The 11,409-nt window shown below is 50.1% G+C and overlaps 1 protein-coding gene across 7 annotated transcripts in view; it reads left to right on the top strand.

The window, feature by feature from the left end:
* Positions 1-9,571, top strand: part of POLR3E (RNA polymerase III subunit E) — a 34,785-nt gene extending 25,214 nt beyond the window's left edge. For 5 of the 7 annotated variants that reach the window (XM_017534372.2, XM_037740578.1, XM_037740581.1 and 2 more), the window contains 8 exons: positions 1,535-1,616; positions 1,893-1,952; positions 2,039-2,196; positions 2,848-2,909; positions 3,332-3,846; positions 5,247-5,324; positions 7,822-7,947; positions 8,795-9,571. In XM_017534372.2, the coding sequence (XP_017389861.1) occupies positions 1,535-1,616; positions 1,893-1,952; positions 2,039-2,196; positions 2,848-2,909; positions 3,332-3,846; positions 5,247-5,324; positions 7,822-7,947; positions 8,795-8,851 (1,138 nt within the window). In that variant the 3' untranslated portion in view covers positions 8,852-9,571. The remainder of the gene's footprint in view (positions 1-1,534; positions 1,617-1,892; positions 1,953-2,038; positions 2,197-2,847; positions 2,910-3,331; positions 3,847-5,246; positions 5,325-7,821; positions 7,948-8,794) is intronic. The other 2 variants (XM_017534371.1, XM_037740579.1) reach the window with 2 other exon arrangements.
* The last annotated feature ends 1,838 nt before the right edge of the window (positions 9,572-11,409 follow it).

Here is an 11,409-nt window from a genome sequence, read left to right on the forward strand (position 1 = left end):
AGAGCGAAACTCCGTCTCAAAAAAAAAAAAAAAAAAAAAAAAAAAAAATGCAATGCCAAAAGCTTATCTCATAGTCGTGGATTATATTTGTGTTACGGCCACGTGGTGGCGCCCTTGTACTGCGCCACAGATGCCCAGCGCACTTTGTCAGCTCCTTGTGGCTGTCCTCCTGTGTTACATGGTTTTCATCACGGAAGGCTTTTGCAATGGTACATCACATGTTACATGGGACCACCTGTGTATATTTATATCATGAAAGAATGAAAGCCAGAGGGGTCCTACTGTCACACACCTGAGGACTGTCACACACTGGCCCAGAGAGGCATGGGACTTGCCAAAAGTCTTGCAGCAAGGTAGCCGCAGAGCCGGGTTAGAGTCCAACCCTCGTGGCTCAGCCCTGGAGTCTGCACCCAGTATGGCATGTGTTCCCTGGAGGTGCTGCTCCTTTTAGTTACTACGCCCTGTCCTGGGTACTGGAAGGTAGGAACTTGGGGACTGTGGGCATTCTGTCTGTTCCGGTGCCTCTGAGCCCCGCTCTGCTGCTGCCCACACTGCCACGTCAGGGACCCCTGGGTGAGAGTCCTCTGTGTCCCTGTGAGGAGACAACACAAAATCCATGCCGCCTTTTAGTCACTGTGGCCAGACTGCTCGTTCTGTGCCATGGATGGGACTCTCATTCAGACACTGCCCCTGAGGACGGGGCTGTTACAGTTGAGCTCCCTGAATGCAGAGGTCATGGACCAGGCTTGTTATGTCAGCACACACTTAAGAGGTACCTTCACTGTGGTGGCAGCGATGAGCCACGTTGGCAGAGTTCCTGTCCCCAGAGAGAGTGGCCTTGCAGGATGAGCGACAGTTGGCTGCCCGGTGGACCTGAGCAGGGACAAAGGGAAGGCCTGCAGCAGAGGGAGCAGCAGTCAGAACACACGCGGCCGGGGCTGACTTGGGCTGCAGGGCCTGCGGCTGGAGCTGGGTCAGGGCTACACATGGAGAGTCTCGTGCCCTGCTGTCAGACCCCGGACTTTACCCTGAAGTTCCCTGAGCCTTGAGTGCTGGGCCTCTTCTCTCGCAGGGATAACATGCCTCCCCTGCCTCTGGCCTCGGTTCATACCTACCCTTCAGCAGGTGGCCAAGAGCTTGCGGATGGCTTCATCTCCTTTTCTCTTGGTGTCCCGCACAGGGACCAGTTGTCTTCCAGAGTCTTGGGCTCCTTGAGGTCCCGGGCTGTTCCTCGTCTTGTCTGTCTCTGAGCCCGTGACCTCCCTGAACGTGCAGGGGCTTAAGATGAGACTAGTGTGCATGGTGGGTTGAGGGGTAATGAGAGGAAGAACTCTTGTGGGGGTGTGTGGGGTAGGGGGGTGCTTCTTTCCCATGTCTGTGTTCACAGATGTGGCTCCTGAGGGGAGCTCTCGGGGCTCAGACCAGTACTCAGCCCACGTTGGAAAGAGGCACGGGCTGGGGCTCAGCCTGGAGGGGCAGCGGTAAAGGGGGCTCAGGACAGGGACTGACCCACCACCCTCACCTGCTTTGGCAGTGACATCCTGTACCCCAAGGACTCATCCAGCCCTCACAGCGGCGTGCCTGCTGAGGTGCTCTGCAGGGGCCGAGACTTCGTTGTAAGTACCTTGGGTTCTCTGGACCCATGGGGGTGTGGGAGAGGGGAGTGGCGATGCATGGTTTCTGAGAGGAACCTGGAGCTCCCTTATGGAGGAGAAAAGGAGGGAGGCATAGAGCTGAAGGGACTGTCTGAGGCCACACTGCTGGGAAGAACCCAGGCCAGGAGCCCAGGTCTGTCCCAGGCTCTGGCTCCCAGGCCCACCAGGTGAGTTTTGGGGACAGTTGTGGGAGCAATCTGTGGCTGCCGCTGGAATGCGCTGCTTCTTCTCCCTCAGATGTGGAAGTTCACGCAGAGCCGCTGGGTGGTTAGGAAGGAGGTGGCAACAGTGACCAAAGTAAGTGTCTTTGTGGTCTGAGGCCCAGGCTGCTGCTGGAGGGGAGGGGCCTGGCTGTGCCTCACCTCAGGCCCCCTCCCCTCCAGCTCTGCGCTGAGGACGTGAAGGACTTCCTGGAGCACATGGCCGTGGTGAGGATCAACAAAGGCTGGGAGTTCATTCTGCCTTATGACGGGGAGTTCATCAAGAAGCACCCGGATGTGGTCCAGCGGCAGCACATGCTGTGGACGGGTATCCAGGCCAAGTAAGCGCCTGCGGCCAGGGAGGGGCAGCCCAGTGGTCCCGGCAACCCCGTGTCTTAGGGGAGCAGCATCAGGGCAGATCCAGGCGGTTTCCAGCAACCCTGCGTCCTAGGGGAGCACCATCGGTGTGGTTCCAGGCGTTTTCCAGCAACCCCGAGTCCAGGGGTGGGGAGAACTGTCAGGGCCAATCTGGGCAGTCTCTGGAAACCCCACATCTAGGGAAGTGCATTTGGGCTGGATCTGGGCATGAAGGGCAGGTGGGGGGTCCGCGGGCAGCAAGCTCTCCCCACACTCGTAATTGTTGCTGGCTGATCCTGCCCTCCTTTCAGTGCAGGACGCGCAGCCAGTACCCGGTCATCAGGGAGGTGGTGCTCGAAGGGCTCGGGGAAGAGGGATGTGATGGAGACAGGATCACTCAGGAGCGAGCGCAGGGACCTGGGGGCTGAGGGGACGGGAGAGGAGCGTTGCCAGGAGACTGACAGGTCAGAGTGGTGTGCGCTGCCAGAAGAGGGACCCAGGGGAGCTGGCTAAGCTCCAAGCCTGCGCTGTCATCAGTAACCAGCACGTCCTGGGCCCTAGGGGTTGGGTGTTTCTCTTGTGAAGCAGATGGTAGGAACATGGTTTAAAGTTAATGGGGTTACTCTTCTTTTCAGACTGGAAAAAGTCTATAATCTTGTAAAGGAAACCATGCCAAAGAAGCCGGATGCACAATCAGGTGTGTGAGGGGCTTTGGGCTGGGTGGCTCCGGAGGGGCTGCTGTTCTAGAGCTTGTCAGGCCGGGACCTAGAAAGGGTAGAGGGCTCCCACCGCTCACCCCTGACCCTCCTTCCTTTCCTGCCACCCACAGACCGCAGCTGGTCCCTTGCACAGCAGCAAAGCCTCAGGGATGGGGGCTTGCAGATTCCAGGGCTGGGTCTGGGTGCCAGACCCATTGGGTCAACAGAAGCAGCCGGGAGGAGCTGCTGGGGGGAACTTGGTGGCACCCATCTCCGCATCCATCCCTGGCACTTGGGGACATGGAGACAGTTCGCACTGTTCCACTGATGGGTCTGCTTGCTTCAGCCCCACTGTCCCCTGCTGAGCCTTTGGCTTTGGCTCCCTGTGCCCTCCTGAGCATTGCCGCCTTCCTCCCTGCAGGGCCTGCCGGGCTGGTCTCTGGGGACCAGAGGATCCAAGTAGCCAAAACGAAGGCCCAGCAGAACCACGCGTTGCTGGAACGGGAGCTGCAGCGGCGGAAGGAGCAGCTGAGGGCGCCGGCGGTCCCGCCCGGTGTGCGAATCAAGGAGGAGCCAGTGAGCGAGGAGGGCGAGGACGACGACGACGAGGAGGAGCAGCCCATGGACACTTCCCCCAGCGGCGGCCTCCACAGCAGACTGGCCAACGGGCTGCCTCCCGGGCGGGCTGCGGGCACGGACAGCTTCAACGGGCATCCGCCCCCAGGCTGTGCTAGCACCCCCGTGGCCCGGGAACTGAGGGCCTTTGTGGAGGCCACCTTTCAGAGACAGTTTGTGCTCACGCTGAGCGAACTCAAGCGCCTCTTCAACCTGCACTTGGCCAGCCTGCCCCCTGGCCACACGCTCTTCAGCGGCATCTCGGACCGCATGCTGCAGGACACGGTGCTGGCCGCTGGTTGCAAGCAGATACTGGTGCCTGTAAGTAGAGCCCGCGCCGCCAGGCCTGGTGGATAAAGGAGGCTGCCCTCAGCCCCTCGGGAGGGCACCTGTGCAAAAAGGAGCCGTGGGGAGATGTCTGCTCAGCTGGTGAAGGCCCTGAGCCCTGCCTGTGGGGGAAGAGGGGAAGAATAGGGGGAACCAGCTGTTGGGAGGCCACGTGGGGACATGGGAGGCTGTTATTGGTGAGCAGCTGCTCTCATGTGGACCTAGATGTGACATAGGCAAGTCAGCCTCTCTCAGGTTCTATCCTCAGAAAGTGGGATCGCGGTGGGTTTTGTTTTGTCATAGAACTGCGGTAGGGGCTAAATATGGTGTCTGAAGGCCCAGCCTGTGGCAGGGCCAAGTGAAGGCAGGTCCCCTGCCTGGTTTCTCACCCCGCCTCCCCCGCCCCCGACCAAGAGCATGTGATCTTTTCCTACTAGCTTTGCCATTGTTTGTAATGATTTGACTTCCAAGGTCATTTGATGTTTGCAATCTGCAGATAAAGAAACTGAGGCTCCAAGGAGTGAAATGAGCATTTAAAGGTCTCTACCTAGGAGGTAGCAGAGCCGGACCTCAGCGTAGTGGCCCTGAGTTTTGAATGCTTTCTGCTACGATGAGCTGAGTGCCTCCCCCCAGCTGCGCCAGTGCCGCGGTTTGGGCCTGGGTCCCGGGGGCCTCCCTGTGCATTGGAAGCAAGCTGACTAGCACAGCGCTGTGGTCTCAGCACTTGCAGTGCCAGGCCTTGAGTGTGGTGTAGCAAGCCTCCTGCCCCGGCTTTTCTGTCACTGGGAGGGGCCTTGACAGGGAGCCGCGGAGTGCGCGCCGGGGCCTGTTTCACTGCGCTGAGGATGGAGAACACCAGGTGCAGCTTCAGGGATGCGTTTTTGGTACTACTTTCCCACAAGGCTCAGCCCAGACCTGGCAACAAAACGGGGTGAGGTGGGGCTGTGGCGGTCTCTAAGACAGTGTTGATGTTTGCATTGCCAAGGTCAGGAGTGCTTGCAGCCTTGGGTAATGATCTGAGGCCAAGGCCCATCCCCATATACGAGGAAAAGAAACTAGGACAGGAGGCCCTGTGGAGCCCATGCTGTGCTGTCTCAGGGGATTGGCCCTGCTGGCAGGCAGTCCCCTGGGTGAGGCCTTATGTGGGAAGTACTGGCAGAATTTGCGGCACCTGCCCACTCAGCACATGGGTCTGGGTCTCCACACGCTCACCTTTCTTCATGAGTTGGGCCAGGCCAGGGAGGGTGCCTGCCTGAGATGAGTGAAGTTGTTCTGGGTTGCTGGAGTAGACCCATGTTCCTCAAACTGGGTTGGTACAGACAGGGAGGGGTGAGGCAAGCAAGTGGATCCATGGAGTAGGACAGACAAGCAACTCACACCTGGGTCTTGGTCAGTTTCCCCCACAGACTGCTGCTTCCCCGGATGAGCAGAAAGTGTTTGCCCTCTGGGAGTCTGGAGATATGAGCGATCAGGTGAGGTGATCTTCACTGCCATCTTCTCCAAGAGTAGGAGGGGTTTCCTGCATGGTTGGAGGCCTTGGGGGACGTGAGGACCTGAAGTGCAGCCACACATTTCAGATTTTCTGGCACACTCGGTTTTAGATGTTCTGCTGCAAGTCTGTACTCTGACAAAATAAGCTGTACGTGCCAATAATTTGAACCTAAACCAGTGGTTCCCAGATGCCAGTCTATGGTCCAACTCCAACAGAATAATCTTTTAAAAAATACAGGCTGGGCACAGCGGCTCATACCTGTAATCCCAATACTTTGGGAGGCAGAGGCAGGTAGATCACCTGAGGTCAGGAGTTTTGAGACCAGCCTGGCCAACATGGTGAAATCCCTTCTCTACTAAAAATACAAAACAAAAACAATTAGCTGGGCATGGTGGTGTGCGCCTGTAGTCCCAGCTACTCAGGAGGCTGAGACAGGAGAACTGCTTGAACCCGGGAGGTGGAGATTGCAGTGAGACGAGATTGTGCCACTGCACTCCAACCTGGTGACAGCAAGACTCCATCTCAACAAAAACAAAAAAATGCCAGTTGGTCTGACCTTGTCTAGGTCCTGCTCCTAAGGTGTCAGAAAGGGGCGAGCAGAAGTCCTGCTGAGCTCTCTTGTCCCCAGCTGCCTCTTAAGGGGAGCCAGCTGGCAGGGTGAGGATCTAAAGGGCCGGGGCCTTTTCCTGAGCAAGCTTGGGTGCTTTTGGCCAGAACAGAGGGCATCTGAAGTACTTTGATAACCAAAAGGAAAAAAGTAAATGCAGATTTTTAAAAAATCAAGTTTTTTCCCTGACAACTGCTAACAAAAAAGTAAAAAGTGTTAATAGGAAAGCTCTTGCACCGCCTGACCTGACTGCCACCCCTAGAGGTGACCACTTTTATTACTACTTTTTTTTAATGGAAACAGGGTCTCACTATGTTGGCCAGGCTAGTCTTGAACTCCTGGCTTCAAGCAGTTCTCCTTCCTTGGTCTCCCCAAGTGTTGGGATCATAGGCATTTAAATCACCAAAAGATACCACTAAAAGAGCTGCCCCATCTTTTAAAAAGTCAGCTTGTTAGCAATGGGCCTCCCACTGTCGATGAGATTTAGCTCTCAACTATTTTAGGAGAATGTAGAGATGTAAAGATAAGTTATGCCAATTTTTTTTTTTTTTGAGGCAGCATCTGGCACTTGCTCTGTCAGCCAGCCTGGAGTGCAGAGGTGCCGTCTCAGCTCACACCTCCTGGGTTCAAGCGATTGTTATAGGTCAGCCACCCAAGTAGCTGGGGTTACAGGCTTGTGCCGCCGCACCCAGCTAATTTTTGTATGTTTAGTAGAGATGGGGTCTCACCATTGTTGGCCAGGCTGGTCTTTACACTTATTTTTTAGTTTAATTGGCCATCATTGTTTATATATGGCATTGTCATGGAATGAATTGCAAATCTGTTCATTTTAAGGCCAAACATCAGTAATATACAATGATTGCATTTCCTCATTCACTACTTCCTGTTTTCACTTGTGTGATCTGAACACGTGCGTACCAAGGGTGATAACTTTGCTTAATTAAGCTAGTTCCCTGGAAGCTTCTCCAGTGAGACTGGCTCTTCCCCATGTCTGTTGCTGAATTCTAGAATCTCTGCTTCTTCCTTGCTTTAGCTTCTAGAGAGAGAGATGTTGTCTGCATTCTTTCATGTCTTAAACTGGCTTGCTTTTAACCCTCATGTGTTACTATTTGTCTGGGCCTAGAATTTTAAGAGGTAAATTATTTGCCTCTTAAAATTCTAGGCCCAGACAAACAGTAATACATGAAGCATCTTTAAGAGAGTTGTCCATTGTTTAAGTTTTCAGACTTGGTCTTTTAGTCTGTAGTCTTTCCTTTATCCCAAACTGAGGAAGTTTTCATTATTCTGTATATCAGTACAATTTCAGATGTGCCCTGGTGTGGGTCATTATTATACTAGACAATTGAGTTCTTACAAAATTGTTAATTTGTTTTTTTCAGAATTCTTATGACAGATATTAGACATAGTGAATTCAGTCTTTTGTATTTAATTGTTTTGGGGTGTAACGTATTTTACGACATCCTGTTTCATGGATGCATGGCATGTTTGTGCATTTTCACACCAGTTTTGACACACTGTTCTCATCTCTGTGCAGCTTACATTGTGGCTTCCCCTGCCTGCTAAGTCAGATACACGCCTGCATTTTCCCATGCAGAAATCTGTTCAAGCCACTCATCCTCTCATGCTGGCATATACTTTTATTTTTATTTATATTCAAGTTTCCACACACAGCATTACTGCCTTTATTTCTGTACACTGGCATGCTGGTTCTCTACAGATGACTTGGCTCATCTTTAACCAGAAGTGCTGGGTAAGGGTTTTTATCAGAGACTGCAACACAAAGTTACGTGCATGGCTTGGGTGTCTTGTTCGGGGATGTTTCTCTTTTTAGATCACTGTTTCCTATAATAACATGTTTTTGCTACTAAAGCATCGACAGGTTTTGCTTGAAATTTTTTCCAAAAATTACCGAGTACGCCGAAACATGATCCAGTCTCGGTTGACTCAAGAGTGTGGAGAAGATCTCAGTAAACAGGAGGTGGATAAAGTACTGAAGGTACATTTGTTTTGTGCATAACAAACAATATCAAAGCCTCCGCAAGGGGCTGACAGCCTGTAGAAAGGACTCAAGTGTCTTTGTGTATATGAAATCAGGCTTCCCTGGGACCCCTCCCCAGACAGTCTTGTCTTCAGTAACTGTTAATGATCAAACAGTATAGTCACAGGGGAAAGAATATAGCCATGAGTGCTTAGTTCCCCTTTCTGGTTGGGCCAGTAAGGCCCCTTTCTCATCCCTCTCTTCTGTTTATCACTAGAGACAAAAACTAAAAACCATGGGTTCAGGCTGCTAAAAGAAAATAGAACAAAATAAGGTGGGTTGGACGAGCTTGGCAGTGGGTTGGCATCTTCTAACATGACAGGGCCTAGCTGAAAATCCTCACTCCACTCCCCCTTGAATTTTGGATGACTATCCTGATTGTTGCCATAGCCATATATATATATGACTTTCAGTAGAATCCATTTTTAAATTTAAAAAGGAATATCATGTTTACTGTAGGAAAGCACCTAATGTACAACCTGTAATGCTTTTCTGGACTGACTGTAGTACAAATATCATATTTGCAGCAACACTAAGACATAGAAAACTGATGACAATGTCTATGTTTTGATCTGTTTTTTAAGCACCCTGTTCTGGGCATGTCAGTATTTGTATCTTGTAGGCCCTCACTCTTAAAATACCCCTGAGAGGCTGGTAGTAACCATGGTGGTGTGCTTAGGCAGTTTTTGATTTCCCATTTGTATTGTATTCACTAATCATTAATCAAGTGTCGATACTGTGGACAGACTGTAGTTAACTCCCTTTCCTGCAAAAATCTGCACTTACTCTGTTTCTCTACTCATAGGACTGCTGTGTAAGCTATGGTGGCATGTGGTACCTTAAAGGGACAGTACAGTCTTGACAGTAGTAGCAAACCACTAACACAGCAAATCCAAGCCCAAGGACGGAGGGCGGAACCAGAAGTAAAGCCTCAACTTGCTTCAGATGACAGAGCAAGAGGAACTGACCATCTCATGGTGCAGTGGACAGAAGGGATCCTCCTCAGCCAGTGGCAGGCTCAGTTAGGTCACTCCCAGAAGAGACCATCTGGGACCTTCTTTGCAGTACAATTTGAAATTCCTGATGTATTTTGCTTATTATTTGGTTTCATTCTCATAATAAAGAGAGTGTATACTGACATGGGCAGGATGATAAAAATTATGGTTTAAGATTTTTTTTTTGGTAAACTTAATGCCAACAAGGTCTAAGTTATGTTTACAACATGAAGAAAACCTCAAAAGTTTTTAATTTTTAAAATGCCTAGAAGACGATATTTAGTCTTGGATTATCTATCTGCTAAGACCGCCACCAATTTCATTAGACCAAATTGAATTGCTCTACTGTTGGGATTCTGTGGCCACTTTACCTTTGACAACAACCTACTTTATGTAGCAGTCTCAACTGTTTACACGAACCATAGCAAAAAAAATTAGAATCAAATCCATCTCCTCTTAATGTTTGCAGAAAGATGCAAACAAAACCAGGTAAGTATGGAACAATGTGTAAGTGAGGTAATCACACTTTGATGTAAAAATTTCTATTTTGTGTATTTTTAAAAATAAATGCTAACACTAAACTAGCATCATGGTGCTATCTTCAAATGGTTACAGGAGGGCAATCTTGGACTCAAGCATTACATGGATCTAGAGGGAATGGAGCCAGTGGAGAGAGAGAGCAGCACTGTCCACTAGGAATGGGCAAGTCATGCAATTTTGAAAGTTTCTAGCAGCCACGTTAAAATAGTTTAAAAAGGTCATATTTTAGCATATTAGCCCCAAATATCTAAAACGTCAACATTTAACAAAAATATTAATATTTACCTTTTTTTGTACCAAGTCTTCAAAATCTGGCATTTTACACTTTCCTCAACACTCTCAATTTGTATAGGGTCCAGCCTTACAGGGTCCTGTGAGTCCCTCTCTGCTGGTGCAGAGACGAGAAACTGGAAAAAAGACACCAAGAGAAAACAGAGTTTGGGCCCAGGGGTCCACTGCCAACCAAAGTGTGGAATCCAGCAGTGGCCCCGAGTGCCTGGATGCTCTTTTATTTTAGTACAAAGCAGGGGGAAAAGCAGGTAGGATGAGGTAATGATGGTCAGTGATAGGGTCAGGTAAATAACGCATCTTGGAGACAGGGGCTCAAGACTTTGAAGAAGCTGAGGCGAGGAGAAAACCTAAGGCGTCAGTACTTTTTTCATACTTGTCAAGAAATAATAAGGTCACTAAGATTTATGTTACTAATTCTTACCTTCTAAGAAAAAGAGGAACCAGGTGCAGAAGCAGAACTTGCATGTAGACATGGAATGTGACTGCTGAAGCATAGCACCACAGAGAGACAATTAAGGCTCCGGATGTCTGTGGGCCTCCCCGACAGTCATCAGGCTTATCGGAAGAGCGGAGTTTTCTCCTCACTCCCTCAAGGTAGGAGATGTCTTGGCCATCTTGGACGTCTCCCTCCCTAGCTGGCTAAACAGCAAGCGCTTTCACAACGCCGAAGGCGTCCTCCAGCAGCCGTTATGTGGGTGTGACAGAGGACTTACAGCGTCTTGCCTTAGGGTCACCTCTTTTTCCAATGCCACTTCAGTCCCATACTTCTTGACCTGAGACTTATTAGTAAGATTAAAGATTATGTAGATGTGTATAGTTATGATTACATATGAATAGCTATGTGATTTATTATATGTAGGAATAACTATCTCTAATTTGTTTCTAATTCTATGTTTATATGAGAATATGCTGAGGCTTCAGGCCCTTGCCTCAGCTCTTGCGGGGTTCCCCCCACCCCCGCCAGTTTGGACTAGCCACAACGTAAAGTGCTCAGATGCCACATGTGGCTATTGGCGACAGTATTGGATAGCACAGCCCTACAGATTGATAGAAAAAATGAGTAAGCTAGGTTGGGTAAGATGTGAATTTTGGTACATAAAGAAGGCTTTTGCCATCTTTTTTGTACAACACAGCCACTAATTATCTGAAGGTTTAAATGACAATCTATGCTATTTTCCTATTCCCCCCAAAATAAAACATCAATATTTTAGCTATAGAATCAGTAAGGTGGCCAGGCGCGGTGGCTCATGCCTGTAATCCCAGCACTTTTGGAGAGGCTGAGGCGGGCAGATCACCTGAGGTCAGGAGTTAGAGACCAGGCTGACCAAAATGGAGACACCTCATCTCTGTAAAAAAAAAAAAAAATACAAAAAATTAGCTGGGTGTGGTGGCACATGCCTGTAATCCCAGCTACTTGGGAGGCTGAGGCAGGAGAATCGCTTGAACCTGGGAGGCAGAGGTTGCAGTGAGCCGAGATCGCGCCATTGCACTCCAGCCTGGGCAACAAGAGTGAAACTCCATCTCTAGAAAAGAATCACTAAGGCATTGATCAAGGATGTACTTTGCCAAATATGTATTTGGTAACATAGCTTAA

Source organism: Cebus imitator, unplaced genomic scaffold (assembly GCF_001604975.1).
Source record: "Cebus imitator isolate Cc_AM_T3 unplaced genomic scaffold, Cebus_imitator-1.0 Scaffold85, whole genome shotgun sequence".
In the NCBI taxonomy this organism is placed as follows: domain Eukaryota; kingdom Metazoa; phylum Chordata; class Mammalia; order Primates; family Cebidae; genus Cebus; species Cebus imitator.